This window comes from Anarrhichthys ocellatus, unplaced genomic scaffold (assembly GCF_004355925.1).
Source record: "Anarrhichthys ocellatus isolate YVR2014 unplaced genomic scaffold, GSC_Weel_1.0 scaffold2, whole genome shotgun sequence".
Classification (NCBI taxonomy): domain Eukaryota; kingdom Metazoa; phylum Chordata; class Actinopteri; order Perciformes; family Anarhichadidae; genus Anarrhichthys; species Anarrhichthys ocellatus.
Genome location: NW_022280032.1, coordinates 6,874,915 through 6,895,292, shown reverse-complemented (window position 1 = coordinate 6,895,292; position 20,378 = coordinate 6,874,915). Strand labels below are relative to the sequence as shown.

General features: G+C 41.2%; 1 protein-coding gene across 1 annotated transcript; it reads right to left on the bottom strand.

Annotated features, from left to right (window-relative positions):
• Positions 1-879: 879 nt before the first annotated feature.
• On the bottom strand, positions 880-7,877 carry LOC116392291 (neuroepithelial cell-transforming gene 1 protein-like). The gene is made up of 12 exons (XM_031863612.1): positions 7,580-7,877; positions 5,955-6,021; positions 5,709-5,768; positions 4,950-5,057; positions 4,658-4,825; positions 4,489-4,551; positions 4,304-4,400; positions 3,699-3,775; positions 3,349-3,606; positions 3,017-3,187; positions 2,741-2,927; positions 880-2,472 (listed from the first exon to the last, which is right to left on the bottom strand). The coding sequence occupies exons 1-12, from the start codon at positions 7,717-7,719 to the stop codon at positions 2,141-2,143; spliced, it is 1,728 nt and encodes a 575-aa protein (XP_031719472.1). The 5' UTR covers positions 7,720-7,877; the 3' UTR covers positions 880-2,140.
• Between the last annotated feature and the right edge of the window lie 12,501 nt (positions 7,878-20,378).

Genomic DNA, 20,378 nt, shown 5'->3' with positions numbered 1-20,378 from the left:
TTGTGGCAGGACCAGCAGGCACCAGGAAGAAAAAGAAGAAGGGGGAGTAGGAAAATGCAACAGCCAGGTAACTCATGTACAAGGAAACGTTGAAATGCACAGGTTGCTGTGGACATGTTAGTTTAACTTCATGACCCTGATCTTTCTCCAGACACCTGCACCTCCAAATGCAGTCTGGTGAACAAGATGAATATAATTATCCATCTCTTTACCTCTGAGAGCTGTTCACACTCGAGAATTTGAGGTTTGTCTTCTAGCACAGAATTAATTCAAGAGTTAGTTCCTCTTTGAGCACTTCCAGGTTCAGCTCCTAACCTGCTTTTAATTATCTTCATGAAACTCTGCAGCCATTTTGTTTGTCAGTATGGATTTTGAACACATGCTGTATTTCTTTTCATCAACAAGTCTTAAGTCATGTGTGATAAAGTAGATCTCCTTTTCTTATGTCACTCTTGACACATCCAACGTTGATAATCACTGCTTTACAGCGAGTAGAAACTAAAAAACAAGACGTTCAGATGTAGTTTACTTAAACCCAGTGGTGGGCCGTCAGGGCCAGCTAAGCCTTCTCTGCTGGCCTAAACAGAATCACAAAGTTATAGCTATTTTATAATTTAATAATAATAAAGCTTCAGTCTCTATTTCTCGGCTGGCGAATGCCGAACGCAGAACGCCGGCCGGCCCCAGCTGTTTTTTGTTGTTGTTCCGGGTTCAAAAGGTCACACATCCCATTGTCTGTTACGTGTATCATCACACCAATAGAAACAAATAACCATAGCTCAGTAGGACAGCACAGAAGGCCCAGGTATAAAATGCACAGCCCGCCACTGCTTAAACCTATTTTTGCAAATATTTAAAGGTTAAATAAGTAAGAGGTTGTTTTTTTTAAATGGGTTTTTAATGTTTCTAGATATATCAAATGGCCTTTACAACGGTATTCTGAAATTAAAAATGAACAGAACTACATAACGGATATGTAGGATTTCAAGACATTAAGAGAAAAGGAGGAGCACACTTAAGTTTTTTTTTCAGCTTCCGTTTACTGGACAAAATGTTGCGACACACTGTTGAACAGCTCTGCCAACAGTAAAGCGACTGAGGAGTCAAAGTACAACTGAGAGGATGTTTGTACCCCCATAATACCCATACTACCACACTATTTAGTATGCCAGAAAAAGATCTAGCATGACCCAATACATAGGACGTCAAATGCAGTATGCCAAAAATACCAGGATGTCTGACTGAATCTGGTCACATTTTGCACATAGGCAAGCCAGCTTTTCTGGTTATTCTGACCCACGATCTTCTGCACAGATGATATATGAGCAAGAAGGTAAAAGTTCAAGGTGCAATGTTATGATGAAACGGTATGTCCCAACTGAGTGCATACTCTTGCAACAGTGCGTCTTTGTAAGGGCAGCTGCAGTACGAACTAAAAGTAAAAATGTATTTGATTTTGAACACGGAATATCTCAGTCTATTGGGAGTCTTTTAAAAGTACAAACTAAATGTTTTATCTTTTTCCATTTAACAACTTTTCTCTGAAATACATCTAGATTGCCCAAGAAATTTTTTCTTCATCATATTCGTGATCGGTGTGCTTTTTAATTCTGCTCATTATCTTGTATCTCATCTCAAAAACCTAGACTTCTGTCACCCAAAGTCTTCCTGCACTAACAGCTCAGACCACCAGTGTCTTAGTTCCTTGATCGCTTGACACCGATAGCACTTACAACTACATACATCTTTAATATAGATTAATTGACATTTTGATTGCAGCAAAAAAAAAGATAAGTGTTGACACCAGAAGGAATGTTGAAACTACATTTGAAGAGCTACAAGTGGTATAAAGCTGTTTAAATGTAAGTACACATAAAACCCTAATTCCACACACAATTAGCAGGTATAAACACACATTTCAGTAACACTGACACATTGTTTTTTTTTGTTGTAAACTAATTACACTTTGTAAAGACTAAAATTTGACAATACATTTGGATGGAATTGATTAGAAAGACTTTCAGTGCAGCTACAGTGATGAAGTAAAAGCAGAAAAACAGTGGTTGCATGAAAATTCACTGACAGACACTTGTTGCCTAAATGTGTCTGTCTAAGAGGAACCTGCTGCCGGGTTAAATGTCTACACTCCAGTTTCCTTCCTCTTTAGTGAGCCTTGTAACTTCTGGTCCAGTCTGGTTTTGGAGAGCGTCTGAGGCCTGAGTTTAGGGCCACAGACAGGCGGGCAGTTCTCGTCCGTCTCCTCGTCAGAGGTGGTGACTGAGATGGTGGAGGAGCGACGCTTGGCTCTGACAGCTTCTCCCTGCTGAACTCTGGGTGGAGCCCCCTGTTGTTGGGCCATGGCGGTGCGTAGACAGTTGAGCCACTGCTGCTTGTGGTAGACATCGTTGACATGCAGGGTGTGGGACTGGCCGTGGGAGGGATCCAGAGAGCTCACACGGAAAGCGTTCTTAGCTGGAGGGACGCAGAAAGAAAAGAGATAGTCCACTGAGCGACAAAGCCAAAGTCTCCAATTTGCTCTGTCTGACCAACTGTCCAAAACTTTTCAAATTATCAATGATATCAAAGAGAAAAGCACCAAATCTTCACATCCGAGAGCCTGAAATCACAAAAGTTGAGAATCTTTGCTGGATAAATGAAACGATCAAACACTTTAATAGATGAGACAACATGCCTCGGCCACAAACCGCCAGCTGGTGGAGCTCAACTCAACTCAACCCACCTTTCTCTCCATTGGTGAAAGCCCCTCTGAAGGAGCCCCCCATGCGGATCTCTCCATCCTGCAGGTCCTCTAGACCCAAATCCAGAACTGGGATGGGTTGTCGATACACCTGGAAGCAGCTCCTCTCATTCCGGGTCACCGGTCGGGTCAGAACCAACAGCTCACAGAAGAGGAACACATGCAGCCTCTGCGAAGAAACACATTAATATAAAATGATACAACACAGACAAAATGTATGTGGATGGTCATAATAAGGAGAGTAATCCTAATTCTCACCGAGCCACTTTTGTTCCGCAGCTCGCCGTGACAAAGTAGGGTCTTACAGTTGTCTATGAGAGGGTCCCGCTGCTTATCATCCAGATACTCCAGTTTGTCTATATAATACTGACACTCAGACTCCCCTTTTCTCACATTGATATCAGACAGAATCTCCTGGATTATAGTGATCTGCACAAATAAAGAAAGGCCGATCAGTTGGTTATTTGGTAAAACACACAAGACTACATAATCAGTGAAATAATAGCGGAATATGTTATTTATCAGATATAGCAGCTAAATATAAGGAACACTGTCTGTGACTGCAAAGGCATGTCATTTGAATAACGTACAGCTCTCTCCAGACTGGGTACGTCTGGGTGATCAGGAGCAGTGTGTCTGAGGATCTCTCGCAGCAGCAGTGGGTATTTCACCAGACGCGATCGAGGGATGTCTAGGAAGCTCCAAAGATCCAGCTTCCTGCTGAAGGGCGACTCCAGGCAGCGCTGCAGGAAGTCCTGGACCCGCCTGTCCTGCTTTTTCTGGTCCAGCAGGGCTTTGGCCGCGAGCTGGTTGCTACAATAGCCTTTGTAAGCGTTCAGACCAGGCAGCTGAAAAGATATAAGAAAAGTTACAATCTTTTTGCATGTTGAAATGTATCGTATCTGAAGCTAATGTGTGTCAGGTGAACATCAACACACACCCAGTCAATAACGATCCGTCCAATCTGAGCTACTGTTCCATCGGGGCCAGTTCCCACCGTCAGTTTCATCAGTAAGTCTGCAGATTATTAAAAAAAGCACACACATAGTCAGAAATGCTTCAAGCGTCATTTAAAGCTTGGGTAGGCAGTTTATTTTTGGCATCATTGGGCAAAATTGCCTTGCGCAAGAGGCAAAACTATTAGAGGGATGGAGAGAAAATGTTGCTGATAGTTTAGCTTTCTGCTAACCGTAGCAACAATTTCTCTCCAATTTGTTTTCCCACTGCTGGTATAGCAACTTTTCCGGCAGGATATTCCGCCATTGAATTATAGGCTTTCACCGAAGGGACGTGCACGCACATCTGCATTTGTAGAACAGCCAATAGGAACGTCTTCTCTCTGAAATGACCTGTGATAGGCCAAAGTCTCTGGTCACACGATAGATTTTCTAACCCAAGAAAGCAGAGCCAAGCGGAGGTGCAGAAGTCTAGATTTCTGCCAGACCACAATTATATGCCGAAAGGTTATTATGGACATGTTGTCCAATGAAACCAAAAGTAAACTGTCAAGCAGTTTAAATCCAAGAATATTTGTTGGTAATTTACCCTCATGTAAGGGGATGTATGCATCCAGGTCCCCGAATATGTGAGCCAGTTCCTCCTCTGTCATGATGGAGAGTTTTAGCATCGGATCATGGTATGCCTGATTGTGAAGAAAAGCAGCATTGTGAGCACAAAAAAGGGAGCATGTTTTTATGTATTTGTACAACATTAAATAAGGCTTTTCTAACCTTTCGTGCAAGTTGGAGATCCTCTATGAGATCCTGCTCTCCCCTGTAAAGCTCATGAATTGCCTGAAGAAGAAACAGAAACCGCAGCAGGAGAAGTTATTTTTTTTCTGCCCTCCATGCTTTTAAGGTGACTGTGCTGTAAACTTTAAAAAAGACTGAACTGCAGAACCTCTTGTCTCTTGATCTCTTTGGTGGAGAACGTGCTCTTCTGATGGACATCCAGTGTCTCTGACCACAGCGTGCTGTTTCTGCGTTTGGTGGGAGTGGGACCTGCTGCCTTGCTGCTAGCTTTGAGGGACATCCCCGGTGACTTGTTGTCCCCACGTAATGACATTGACTAGAGAGAGAGAGAGAGAAAAAAAAAAAAAAAAAAGATTTTACAGTCAAATGCAAATTTTACTAATTTCAATGTTCTACCATGTAAATTTGTAGAGGGAGTGCCACTAGAGTTTGGCATGTACCTGGATGGTCTGACCAAAGCGCCGCACTGCTCCATTCTTTGCAGGAGATAGCAAGTTGACGAGGGATGAAACTTTAGCCAGCGGTCGGACACGCTTGTTACTGGGTTCCTGGGAATCAAGGAAATAAATTGTATTGAGTTTTTGATATTCAGTTGATTGTATTGATGTGTAGATTGTAGTATTGAATACTAAGGCATTGTTAAATACAAGGCTGTCAATCACACATTGGGAATAAAACCTTTTATTACTAATTTTGTTCAAAGCCTGATTAAAAAAAGGCTGTTCTGCAGTTGCAGAAATTAGATGACAGATATTCCCTTTATTACTTACAAATATGTATTTGCTTATTATAAAGCACTGCTTTTGTTTCACATAGAAACAACTCTAAATCAGGAAATACTCAAGTTTTATTTCACTCTCAAACACCACAGCTGACTTTTATGCAAGCTTAATGTCACGGTATTAAAATGGACATGAAAGTTGTTGATGTTGTTTAGAAAAAGGTATTAAACCACTTTGGCAGAGCCAAGAGACTGTGATAATACTGAGGGACAAGGATAGGATTTGCTGTCACCATTATCCTCTCCTCAGACAGACACTTGTGCCAGTGAAAGGCGTATTGGGATTATCCTGAGCTCATAACACACAAGCACACTCATGGCTGTCTGTGGTGAGTACCTGAGTCATGCAGAGGGATTAAAGTTTGTTGTGAGGACACGTTCGCGGGTGCAACACTAGACTTGCTGCCTTGACTCTCACCTTGAGGTCGAAGCTGGACAGACTGACTGTGTCATCCTCCTTCTCTTTGCGCTTTCTCTTCTGTAGCAACACAAGAATACAAACTGGTTACTTTTACAAGTCTGTAACAACATTTAAATGTTAGGATCGCAGCCCAGAAATATTATCCTGAATAAACAGTCACGTATGGCTTTAACAGATCATATGTGCGTGGATGTGAACACTGCAATCTAACATGATGGTGTTGTGCTTTCAACATCAACTCACGAGACTGAAATCCCACGGAGTTCCAGGAGTGAGAAAGGTGAAGGAGCTGCCTCTCTGCAGAGGAGGTCTGCAGGAAATGCGACAAATAAGCGTCGGTCAAACACAATGACAACAAGGTTATATCGACTTCATTGCAGAGAGACTGACTACTACTCTGCTGAGGATGTTATTTTTTGTCTTCTATTGATGAAAAGACATACGGAATCTGATCATACGTGCAGACATAGCTGCGTAAATACACCACAAACAGCAAATCAAGGCATACAAACACGACTAAAGAGCATTTCAGCTTTGTTAACATGATGAATGCCTTTTTCCTTTTGTGTGCCATTTTTGCTTCAGTCACTTTTATGTTTCAATTATGTCAAACGCTGTGGATGACGACTGAGGGACGTTGATAGAACCATATAAGGAGCTGGACGGCTCTCTGCTGCTGCAGGAAAAAAGTCAGTTATGGACACAAAACAATGCAGATACAGAGAGTTACAATGTCTTCTTCTGATGACACCCTGAGGGTGCTGTCAAGGCCAAAGTCAGCTGAACACACTGCTATAAAACGTACTGTTGTCATGTTGGAAATAACGGAAATATGAGTGGAGAGTGAAAGATCAGAGGAAAGTGATGAAAAATAATTGGTGAAGTTGCATTCATCTGCAAGCCGTCTGCAAAAATCATGATAAATGTGTAGGCAGAGTATTAATTACAAGCTAATAATCATGCAAGTTAAAAAATTATTTGTATTTGAGTATTTCCTCAACCCTATCTGCAGTATCGAAGAACAAACAAAGGTGCAGTCCAGGTTTAACTATGCACACACGTCTGGCAACTGTTTCTACCGTGACATACATATAATACAGGCAGAGAAATCATGGAAATACCAACTCCACCGTTTCCCAGTATCAGCAGTGTAAACAAAACCAAACTGAGGAAATTATATCTGATATTGATGCATCTAACTTACTCTGCCGTTGATTACAGTGCTGAAAAAATAAGCCAACAGAAAAGTGACTTGTAATCAAGCAATGTATCATGCAAGAATGCCACATTTACAATTCAGCATTTGCTGGTTGCAGCTTTTAAATTGTGTCTTTTTTCACATCATAGTCAATTGAATATCATTGAGTTTTAGATTTTGTTTGGTCAAAAGATACAAGCATTACAAAGACACCTTTTTGGGGATTTCAGAAGTCATGATGGACATTTTTTCTACTTTATTAATCCACAGATGAATCAATAATACAAATAATAATCAGTTGCAGCCATAATTGATCATATTTCCATTCTTAGTTATAACTGTAGTTTGTATTCATCAGTTAACCAGCAGATTGCATGATGTGGATTTTGTAGACCGCTAAAAACAGTCGTTCATTGTGTTATAACTCACATTTAGTGCCACCACACTGCATATTTAGTGCCACCACACGCAGCTTAAGTATCCGAGGTGCACTTGAAGGCATCATGGCCGGTTACAATAACAGCCCTTCCCTTCACATGTCGGCTAACCAACGTTAGCTCACAATGTGCTGAAGTCCTATTACGTAACAATCAGAGCTCCAGAATAAATACATACATAAATAATGAATTACATATAACGATATCACATGTATCTGGCCTGATCTACGTACTTCTTGTTTTTGCGGAGTGTTTGAGGAGACGGCTCCGCCGCGCTTATCACAATGGTGGTGGACGTCCTCGATGACATCCTGCGGAGTTTCTGCTTCTTCTTTCCCCCCCTTCTTCCTCCAACGTTTTCATTTTCTTCCATTTTACAGGAGGCTTCGTTTTTAGATCGGTTGTATCGAGACGTATTAACGGCGTTGCGAACAAAATACACAGTCCAGACCCATGAAAACTGGCCCGATGTGTACAAAGAAGGCAGAAGATCGATGACAACAGAGCGCACACACCACGGCGGAAGTTTGAATATGGCGGATTCTCGGATTCTTGGATATGGACCAATCAGGAGAGGGCTCAGAGCTCCGTTGCTGTGATACCATGAGGTGGGAGTGGCCAGTGAGACTAAAAGGACCTTGAATGTAGCACACATACATACGTAATTTGTTACAAGCGGGAGATAATGGAAAGCAAGCTAACCGTAAAACATATACTAGGTTATATATAATTATGCTAACATAATAATAGTAAACGACGGTGGATGGTATAAACCTACACATTTAATTCAGTGTGTAGAAATGATAAAGTTGGCCCAGTTTTAAATTGATAAACAGATTTCTTTGTGTGTATAAGACTGAAAAAATATAATATCATCGTATTTTCCTGCCCCAAATACTTTTGATAATAAGTAGACATTTCGGCATTTTTAGCACAGACAGACCAAGAGCTTTTATAATGCAGTAATAGTTTTAACTGTATATGGCTGCTAGCTTTTGTTTCTCCAAATGTTATTTATGTATACATTTATCCTCATACTTGCCTGTTGGCTAAATAGCAGCTATATTTCTATGTATGCTTACCATTGTTTTTATTTGATGTTTCACTGTTGTGCATCATGTTTGTTGTCTCCTTTGTATATTTAAAGCTACTCGTGCAGAGACAGGGAGGTAAATATTATGAAGATTCATGTTATCCTATAAATATTATATCATGACGCCTGCGTGTACGTTTTTCTCATGCATATTGCATTTGATATATTTCATTTATCCATTTCAGTATAAAGGCCATGCAGGTAAAATGGATTAAAACTATGATGACACTCTAATTTCCTACAAATTCCTTGGCTTTTTATTAAACATATCATCTCAAGGTAAATCTGCTGACATGCAATGCATCATTTTGTTACCTCCATATGAGGATCAGGATTCGATCTTATGGTTACTCAGAAAGCCTGTTTGACCGTATCCTACGACCCGACCACCCGTCAAACAGGTCACGGAGAGCCCCTCAGACTCCACAGTTCTGTCCTTCATGAGCACATCATCACCTTAAGGTGTCCATCCATTCCACTTTGATCAACATACCTGTCAGTCACATGAAATATGGTGCTAGATATCACTGCTAGGGTGTCTTCATGAAGTCAGGGTGACACAATAAGACTGAAGCATAGAAATAGAATATTTTATTTCTATGTATTGTACAGAAACCATAACATTTGTAGTGTGCATTTACAGTTGAATGGGATAAACACAATCTAACATATGGATCTATGAAACAATCTCACCTCAAGGTCCATGCAGTAGCTGTCGTGGAGTCAGATCCACTTTCAAGTGTATTAAAAACTGAAAACTGTATAAAGTAGCCGTCAATTACCTGTACACTAATTTATAATAAAATAGAATAATACAAATAATAATAGTATGGGATGGAAAGCAGGGCAGTAGGTGGTAGGAGACCAGACTATAATTTCTCTGGTTCATTTCTGAGTCACTTCCAGCCGTCTGTGTTCATTTGCATGTCATGGAGGAGCATTCTCACTCTGCCTTCTTTCAGCTAATCCTCAGCCATCCATGTGAAAACACCCTCTATGTTTCCATCTGATGGAAGAATCGTGGTAATGTGCTTTTATAGAAACGCCCCGAACAAATCAAAATTAAAAAAAAGAGAAAATACAGGCAGAGGGCAGGCATCGCCACACTGTTGGTGATCATTGAGAGTCTATACATAGTTTATTTCAGGAAAATCATACCCATTTGTATGCTAATTGTGTCAGAATTTATCAATGAAAGTGGTTTCATGATAAAAGTAAGTTTGAGTCAGACACAGAGGGGGAAAAAAGAGTTAACAAGAAGAAGGAGAGCAGCTGTGACCAGTTAGTGAATGAACAGTAATTTATACAAATCTGACCTACTTTGTGGAATTATAAAAACATCTCATATTTCAGTGTATGAATGTACAGCGTCTGTACATGCTGATGATCCACCTCCCAGAACACTGATTTCATATGGTGCTAGAGACTGGGTACAAACATCTACGTCACCAAATGAAATCAGTTTCTGAGTGCAGTCCTCCGGTTTTATACACAGTGCATTGTGCTTGAGACACGCAATACAAGACATGTTGGATACAGAAGAAGAGATATTTGATATTGTGTCACATGGAGTGGTCAGCCTCCTGCTGCAAAGTGGATGCAGATGTAGGTCAAAAGTGTTGTTTGAGGAAGGAGGATGCCCTGTGTTTGCTCCTCTTGCTGCACGATGACCCATTCTACAAACCAACAGCAGAGGGTGTGGTTACATGGAAAGCCAGAGCCAAACCAGTGACCCAGTGGAAGATTATTTAAAGTGAACCTCAAAGGGATATTTTTGTGAAGACCATCTTGGAGGGAACCCCCCTCGTGTATCCTGGTACTCCACCTAAAGAGACCAAACTCACACAAACATACATCATAGTAAAACAATCATGTAAAGTTTATATTGTACATCAGGATACTTCTGGGGAAAAAGTCATTTTTGCTTGAGATGACATTTTAGCATTGAACATTAAGAGTGTTTCTGAAGAAATCATTTGTCGTTTTGGGAAATGTACTGATTAACTTTCTTGCTTAAGATAATATGAGAAGATTGATACCACTTTCATGTTTTAAGCTTCACATGAAGCTACAGCAAGCAGCTAGTTAGCCTAAAAAATGGCATACGTTCCTTTAAAAATAAACTTCCGTCTTCACAGGAATCTACTCAGTTAGGTTAACTAATGAGATTTGGACGGAGCCAAGCTAGCTGTGTCTTCCTGTATCCAGTCTTAATGCTAAGCTAAGCTAACCAGCTATTGGCTGTAGCTTCCTGTTGAACAGACACAACTAAGAGTGATATCAATCTTCTCCTCTGATTCTCGGAAAAAAGTGAACAAGCTTGAATCCCAAAATGTGAAGCTATTGCTCTATGAGCAGAAGGTGCTGGAAAAACCATCAAACTGAATTGATGGAGAAGCAGGATGGACGCCTCAATGCTCCTCTCATGTCATGACCGGGAAATACATCAGTCATCATCTTACAAGGACAAATCCTCCATTCAGGTAAGCCATATAGGGTTAAACAGGTGTCAAATAAGGGGTTATGACATTGCTGGTGTATATAAATTACCGCCTTAATATGAAAAAGAAGAAGAAGAGGTAGCAGGACGAAAGAGAAGTGAACACAAATGCATTATTGTCTGAGCTATAGAAATTCTGTTGACATTAAATGTGCAACATAAAGGTACCAGGTCTAATAATAATGCTATGACTCATGTTTGTTTCCAGATGGCTTCATTTGAACAGGAGCTGAAGGGGGTGAAGGTTTATCTTATGACACACTGTTCATCACACCTCCTCTTCCCCTTCCTTCCCACCACGTTCATGGGCCAAATCCCATCTAAGTAAACATAAAAGTGACATGCAGTGACAAAAAAATAAAAATAAATCATGTGCCCATTCAAGGAGAAGGTTCGTCGTGGTGCAATCTTTGCCACGTCACATCAAAACAGCCCTGGATGAGTTAAGTGAGAGGAATATAAACTCTAACCTCCTCTGGGTTTGATGGTTTGATGGCTCTGCATCACCAAACTGGGACCACGACTGAGCCACAGCTAAATGAGAGAGGCCTCAAGAGGCATCCGAAGAAACTGTGGTCATCAATTTATCTCTCATCACCCCAAATATTTTTGTCTGGAGTCATCAAGCGTCCAAGAATTCAGAGCAGGAATGAGTCAGTTGAAGAGTCACGGAGGGAGATATGATGTTTGCAATCTAACGATCCCCTGAGCTCCTCTTGAAGGTGGTGTGTCTCTCGTTGCATCCTCATGCTCGTGTCGCACTGAATGCTCCTCAGCATGCTTCAGTGAGTTCAAAGCTAGGGCGAGCAGAGCAATTATGCTTCTTGGCGGAAGGAAAAACCACTATGAATATGTACAATCATGTGCTCGTGAGGCAGCGAGATGCGGAAGGAAGGAGTGAATCTAGTGGAAAGGTCTCCTATTCATCATAACATAAACATGGAGGCTTGTTGACCCAAGCAAAGGATAATTGACATTCAGGTTCCTGAAGTATTTATTGAAGAATTTGAGCAGTTTTAAGTTCAGCAGGTGTGGGAAACCTGAGTCAGCCAGACCTTTGGGTGACTTAAAACAATTATTTGAAGCATTTACCCTCCAAGACAGCACTTAATGTTTTGCAGCAAAGCAGAAACAATTACTGCTGGACCATGGTGAGAGGATTTACTTCCAAAGAAATGCATTTTCTTGCTATTGTGACATGCAGACACATATTAATGTCATCATAGAAGTCCTGCTTCCTTCAAGTAGTTCAACATTTTGGGAAATACACCTATTTGCTTTCTTGCCGAGAGTTATGTAAAAAGATTGATACCGCTCTCACATAAATATGAAGATATGGCGAGCGGCTGGTTAGCTTAGCTTAGCATAATGACTGGAAACAGCAGGTAGCCCGGCTCTCTCTCTGAAGCTCGATCTCGATCTTATCTTGTTTGTTTAATCCGTCCAAAAGCAAAGTGTGTTGTGGTTTTAGTGAGCTTCAAAGGACAGAGCCGGGCTAGCTGTTTCCCCCTGTTTCCAGGCTTTATGCTAAGCTAAGCTAACCGGCTGCTGGTTGTAGCTTCATGAAATGGACAGTGGTATCAGTGGTATCTCAACAAGGAAACAAATATTTCGTTAAGGGCAGTGTGAATCTCCAGGAAGCTGTTAGGATCAGAAACCCAACCCAAACTGTCTTACAGGACAATAAACTAAAGTCAATCATCTCCTTGTCCACATAGTCTATGATGTCAACACTCAAACTCAGATGTGCATCATTTAAGGCAATCAACCTTGTGACAGATGAGTCAAAGAAAATACTTCCTGGGCTTTTGAAGAGGCAGCGTCGGACACATCTCTTGTTCATGATATCATACACCTGTCTCAGCACGGTGATTTTGATGTATGAAGACAAGTGCATAAGAGAAGCAGAAACTGAATTACTTATGTCAAAATATGGAAATAAATGTCATTCTATTTGATGTTGGAGGATGAGTAACCAGGGGATTTTACAGACCTGCCAGTCTGCCGTTAATTAGTCTGGCCTTGGTTGAGATCAGTGCAGACCAACAAAGACTTTATTACTCGCAGGATTTAAATGACAGAATGAGGTTTGCAGGGAATGTACTTTACAGCTATATATATATATATACATATATATACCCGCACCAATGTAGGACAGGATCCAGTTGTGGTTATCTGGCAACACTTATATATGACAGTAAAAATAAAGACAGAAAGTACTGTATGGACACACATATATACACAAGATGATTTAATATAAAGGAAGGACTTTGAGCCTCGAAAAATCCATCTCACAGACTCACCAAGTGGTATCACATTTTTCTGTGAGTGCAGAGTGACAGAGGGAACGTGTTTCTCTGAGAAGAGACAGCAGGAATACATCTGAGACTGTGTGCCATTGCATTTGAGATCATGAGATCGGAGAACAAACCTCCATGTTGGATCTCCTCCTGAAACGATCGCAGATTAATTTCCTCCCCCAATCAGCACAAATGTGTTCATCGTCTACATGGACGAGTTGTTTCCTTTTTCCAGTAAACGCTACTGAAGAAAAATGCATTTGAAGCCTAACAAGTTTTTCAAGACGTGGCTACAGACTGTGGTTCAAAAATAGAAAGTGAAACTGCTTCGTCACTTTCTGTAACACCCAATAAAATGGTAAATTATTAAGCTGTGAAGCAGCAAGAGTGTGTAAGTAAAAACAGCAATAACACAGGATCACTTAAATACATAAAGAAGAACACTAACCTGTTGCAAATCATCCGCCACCTACCGCACACAGCTTTGTTTCCTCCCTGGAGACATTCACACTCCGACTGCTCCGACTGAAGTGTATTATACTGAACTGTAGGTGCTGTAGTCCTCATGGTTGTATGAATGTGTGTGTTTCTATGTATTTGTGTGTGTGAACACACGAAGCAGCAGAAGAGTTATGAGATGGAGATGCCAGAGAGAGCACAGCCCCTCTCTCTCTCTCTGATTGATCTCTCTCTCTCTCTCTCCTCTCTCTCTCTCTCTCTCTCTCTCTCTCTCTCTCTCTCTCTCTTTACAGTCAGCGTGAGCTGTTCTCTGCCAGAGTCATTATTGTAACTGTGAGTCAACACCGGCTCCCACGTACGTACGGACGTACGCACGCACGCACGTACGCATGCACGCACGCACGCACGCACACACACACACACACATACACACACACACACACACACACACACACACACACACACACACACACACAGAACAACACTCATACATGCAGATCGTCTGCCCTGTATTAATATCTATATTTACAGAAAGTTATGAGGATGTAAACAGCGAAGATAGTAACGTTTTGTAAGCCTTTGAAACACAATCATAATCAACAGAAAATAAAACCTCTCTTTCTCTCTCTCTCTCCCAAACACACATGCAAACATTACACACCCAGCATGACAAGGCATCCTTTGTCTCGCCAACGCAAGCAAGCAATTTACTCCATAAACACACTTCATCCATTATAATCCTCCTGATATATTTCCTCCATGCTCGTAAATGACCCAACTCTAAAATGCTGTGAAATTCCCCACGTTTCCCCTCATGTATGACCGGATTAGACTCCTGACCTTTAATTGAGAAAACATTGTTGTTTTTTTTAACTGAGCTGCAACTTGTAGCCAACTATTGGCAGAACAACACAGCTCACCCAAACTCTGTAACTTCCTCCATGAATAAAAGCAAACAAGCTGGGAAACTCCCCGGCCGAGGGGAAAAGGGAAAGATGAAATCGTATCCGTATGGTGATGGCAGGTGAGAGGGCGCGACTCACTGAGCAGGAATGTCAATTTGCATTCCTCTGGTGTGACGGGAAATGGAATAATTGTGCCTCTGTCAAACACCAAAGGCATAACGCACTCATACACATGCATACATAAGCCCAGCCCCCTCCCCAATCACCCATCCAGCACGTGTTTCCTTTCCCAGTATCCGTTCCTATAGGGTGAGTCGGCTGACCACACGATGAGTCGCTCCTTTCATCTGTCCGTCATGAAGATGCCAAAGGAAGTGACTGTGAGGGCTGAGCCACATCAACTTCTCAACCCACCCCAAAACCCCTCTTCATCATCACAACAGCAACAGCATCTACACTTTTATCCTGCTGTCAGTCATCCAGGATCCTCCCACAGCGCCGTGGGCACCTGCTTCTACTCTCCCCTCCTCCGACCTCCCACCCTCCTCTCCTTCCCTTTGAGGCATCCTTCCAGCTGTGTGTGAATCCACAGCCGCAGTATTGCGAGGAATGCCTCTCTAGATGCCCGCAGTCCCACAGCCGGCCTCCACCCGCTACCCGACATCCTGACCTTCTTTGTAAGATCCCCTCACCAGAGGACGACTCTGCTATAAAGACTGAGCTCCTGAAAATATCTCTCCTCTCTTCACACTTTCTTCTTCTTCTTCTCTCTCTGTTTGTGTAATTCTGACAACAAGAATACAGACTTGAGCTGTATCGAGACTGTCAAGAGCTCAGTTTAACTTCACAGTGTGCGCTGAATGTAGAGCTATAGCAAGACATCGTTTTCTAGCAGAGAGTTCGATAAGAACATTGATACAACTCTCACATCTCTCTGTTAAATATGAAGCCACATCCAGCAGCTGGTTAGCTTAGCTTAGCACAAGAGTGGAAACCAAGGTAAAAAGCTACCCTGGCTCCGTCCAAAGGTAACAATATTCACCTACCAGCACCTATAAAGTTCACTGATTAACAAGTTATGTCTTGTTTGTTTAGTTGTGGTTTTGTGACGTGTCTTGACGTCGCAGTGAGGTTTCCAGGCAACCAGCACAGACTTCAGGAAGTCACGGCACATTGCTAAGAAACAACCCTGTCGCACAAAACCCCTGGTGAAATAACCACTCGTTGTTTTTACACTTTCCACATGTGTTTTAACACCTGCTTCTATTCCATGGTTAAGAAAAGATAGCAGCTCTAGCTTCCTATTTAGGCACAAAAATGAGAGTGGTGTCAAAGTGTTTGTGTGTGTGTGTCATCACTGATAGGGTGGGTGAAGGCTAAAGGTCGGTTGTCACAGGAGTGATATGCAGACACAATACACATTGCAGGTTGCAAAGAAGGTACTGGTGCATGGCTGCTGTACGCCTCTGTGCAATACAAGTAGATTTCGTTGCACTTACTGTGTATATGACCTGTGCCCTGCGGGATTGTTGTGGTAATATCTCAGCAGATGTCATGCTCTCCCTCAGGTTCAGCAGGCAACAAGGCGACAAGAGAAATCCACAAAGTAAAAACAGCATTATGTAACAATCCTACTCAAATAGTCTGCAGGCTTCAGATGCGTCCTTGGTAACAATCACTATAGCACCACCACCAAAGGACAGGATTGCATAACGACAAACTCAATGCCTTCGAATAGTAGCTAAATGCAGCCGTTATACACTCGCATGCTCTGTGATACTGTGAGGTTCTGATGCTTGGATCTTTACGTTTCAATAAAGTTATGATTAATTTGATGCAGCCCTGCAGCTCCATAGCATTGTTTTGTTGTTTCAGCAAAGCCATATGCAAACCTCCCAAACCAACAGTATAAGAGATGAATAGTTTCCCTTCAAAAGAGCAATGTGCCCTTCATGCTGTTACATTCTGATGATAAGCTGCGATGTGATGCTGCTGGATATTCAACATTCTTTGTGTTAGTGTATTATGAGTTATTTCTCAAAACATTGAGTACGTGATAAGGTGTTATTTTGTCAGACTGCTAACATCTCAAACACAGTAATATTTAGTGCGTGAAAATCCCCCCTAACTTTCTTAAACTTTTGAAACTTGTTTACAGGTCAGTATGAAACTGCAGGTATGACATCACCTGCACACTCTTTGGGTATGATGCATTATTTTTAAAAAGCATGGTAAACATGTTCAATATGAGACTAATGAACACTGGGCAAATAGATTTTGTACCATGTATGGTTACCATGTATGGCGAAAGGTCATTAAGATGGAAGTGTCAAACCTCAGGTCTTCTGCTCTGACTCAACAGAGCTGCCTGCTGCCTGCTTACCTTCACTGCAGAGTGGGCCCAGAACAGATGATGAGCAGTTTGAACAAATGTGGTGCAAAGAAAGGCTAAAGGTGCGCCAATTCGGCTCAAGTTCCCAACTGAACACAACCCCACTCTCAGCAGTAACAGCTGAAGCAGAGAGGAGGAGGAGGGGGGAGGACAGACAGCAGCCAGTTACTGCTGGTGACTCCAGTCCAGATCCACATACAGGCCCCTGGCTAACACCCAGAATCTCTTCAACACCATGGAGCTTGAGGGGGAGGAAGTTTGTGAGAGTCACCTCCTCTGTTCACTCACATGATGGACGAAAGACTCCGAGCACATGGAGAGTGTCTGACTACAATCTGGAGGGTCAGATGATCCTGTCTGTGATCTGCACCACGACCATGGATGTGAAAATATCCAGCAGCGAAGAGACACGACAGGAAGAGCAGGACGGGAGCAGGACGACCACCTAAACAAAGAGACTTTTTGTTATATTAAACCTGCATTAAGTGATTATTTTGGTCACTTGGGAGCAGCAGAAGCAAGTACAACTTTGACTTGTACAGTAAATGGCGAATACGTTAGCACAACTGTCACTTATTTATACATCCAGCAGACACGTAGCAACATTAGCATTACTTTTGAGTTGTGTTTTTATCCATTTGATGACTGTCACCAGCTCCTGAGAGAAAACAGGTCTGTATCTTTAGCAGTTAAATGCTTCACTCACCAGCTAGCGGTTAGTTGAGTAAATGTTTGTACCTCATTTGATAGTAAAAACAATTCAAACACAGACAAAAACACATGTGGAGTAGTGCTATTTTCAAAAGGCATGAGTGCACTCAAATGCAATTACATAATGTTTACCCTCACACTCCACTCCATGAACACAAAAAGCCACAGATAAACACCAGTGAGTTTGGCCGCTGTTTCCTCTGTGGCTAATGACAGAACTTGACGTCAGGTCTGGTCTGCAGACCACAGCTTCATCTCTGTTTTACTTTCCTGGCTTTTCTTGTGCAGCGAGTGGATGAGGATGTAAGCTGCAAGGGCAAAATAAACACGTTCACGTCTACTTCAATCCAACCTGTTTGTGAAAGTCCTTTGTGAAGGAATTTACATGAAACAAAGTGGTAACAATATCGGGAATGAGTAGTAAGACTAAAAATAAAAAAGGCTAAAACTTGTAGTTTTCGTGCACCTTTACCTCCAAAATGTTCATATTTTATTAACTAACAGAGGCGGCTTTGTTTTTAGTTTGACAACCATTCAATATTCAATTTATTCAGGAAGTTTCGGTGTCTGTGGCACTTTCTCAACCTACATAAACAGCATGTAATCTTTTAATATAACTGCATGCAAATTGTCAAAATGTGAGTTTTTACCCAGAATTTCTCTTTGGGTGTCTGCACACACACAGCCACACATCCATGCAAATGCTTACTTCCTCTTCATATAGAGCAGGACATGCTGCAGCTAAAATTAGATGAGACAAACACTCACATGCTAACAGACACGCAAGTTCTCGATTTAACTGCACTGTGGTTTTACTGAAATTAGGAACGAAGACACGAGATTGGATAATAAAACTAGTGTTGAAATAACTTTTTATTCACTTGTACTTATTTAATGTCATACTTCTATTTAATCTATATTTCAGAGGCAAATATTGTGACTTATAACAAACATGATCACTTGGTAAAATAAGATTTAGAAAAAAATACCGCCTAAACACAAACGCAGCTATCTTGAAAAGACTGACACATTTTTCCAGATCATAAATAAAAACACTAGGTTGGAGAGCAGTAGGTTGCCTTTTATTGCTCAAGCATTTTTCAATAATAGGTTCTTCAGTTCTCAAGCATGACGTCAACTGAATAGGGACAGGTTTAGATCATTGTGATACATAACTTCAAATAAACAGCGAGAAACTACTATAAAATAGGTAACATGCAGGGAATCTAAAAAACTAAAAAAACATGCTAAAAAATCATGACACTTGATACTTCTCTTTTGCTCAAGTTACGTTTAGAATGCCAGAATATTAAGAATAATAAAGGAATATTTTGTATCGTCTGGAATTGCTGCATTCACATACTGAATACTTCTCACTCATTGAGATACAATCTTTTACTGCTGCAACCAAGACTCTTATTTACAAGCTAAATGGAAGTCACTGAACTCAACCAGCTGTTTGAAGAATGGTGAATAAGTGACTCTGAAAACAGGGACTATCTTTAGTCAATAACAGAAGAGGAAGGAAATGTTCTTACCAGCAGCCTGTAGTTGAAGTCGAGGGACCTCTACTGATGTCATTGTTGGCATCAGTGTTCTGTCTGATGTTGAGCTCCACCAGTGATTCAAAGTAAGGACTAAAGACAAAATGACTTACAGCAAAGGGTAAGAGTAAGAGTCGATGTATATGCATGCCTAGCAATAGGCTACTTCATGCTACCCACACAAACATTATTATGAAAGTTGAAATCAAACAGATTCTAGCAGTATGAATTCTATCACCCTACAACCAAAAACTCACTGAAGCAGCAGCCGAAGAACAGCAAAAATAAACTTCACTTAATGCAGACATTAAGTATAAACTATGTCTTACATTTGCGGTTTTGTGATCAATAAAAATGTGTTTGAGGGGATATCAATGCTGCAAATGGCTTCTCCAATGTCTCTGGATCATTTTTGAGTAGATTCCAGCTTTCTGGTATCATTTTTTGTGGAGGACCATTTGCACTTTGTCTTCCTCCAGCATCAAAAAGCCAGTCTTCCACGTGTCTCCATCCGGTGGCTGAATTGTGGTACTGCACCCATTCTTAAGTTATTAGCTTTCATTACAGGCGAGAGGTGCCCACACAGACCAATGGGTTATGGTTTTCTTTGAATGGGAACATGTATTCAGTTCTCACTGATTGATTCACAAAGTTTAAAAAAAACTGTTGTATTTACATGGAATTAATACTTAATGACATGTAAATTAAATACATTTTTTTTAAAGCAAATGGCACAGATGTCCCCAAATGTACCCAAATAACCAATTTGATGATTCACACTTCAAGTAAGATGCACTATATCAGCATCAGTGTGTGCACAGGTAGTGTTCAGATGTTGTGTTACGGTTCGCTAGAGGTTTTGAGCTGCAATAGCATCATTCCAAAGAGGTATTCACTCTAAAAATTGTACAGTTTTATTAGGCGGAAATTAAATCTTTAGTTTATGCCGTGTTCCATCTTCCTTTACATACTGTATAACCATTCAAGATTTTCTCATGAAAATTCCCAGTGCGAGTCCTGACCACTGAAGTACACTCGAGTGAGGCACATATTCCTAAAACTTCCTAAAGTGGTTGGTTGGTGAGCAAACTAAGAATGCGTGTACAGATGTGGACTTTTTCTTTAAAT

Excerpts from the sequence above, each read along its gene's own strand:
- LOC116392291 (XM_031863612.1), bottom strand. The coding sequence starts at position 7,719 with ATGGAAGAAAATGAAAACGTTGGAGGAAGAAGGGGGGGAAAGAAGAAG. Across the intron at positions 6,022-7,579 it reads ACACTCCGCAAAAACAAGAA|ACCTCCTCTGCAGAGAGGCA; the intron begins GTACGTAGATCA and ends CATTTCCTGCAG. Across the intron at positions 2,473-2,740 it reads TTTCACCAATGGAGAGAAAG|CTAAGAACGCTTTCCGTGTG; the intron begins GTGGGTTGAGTT and ends GCGTCCCTCCAG.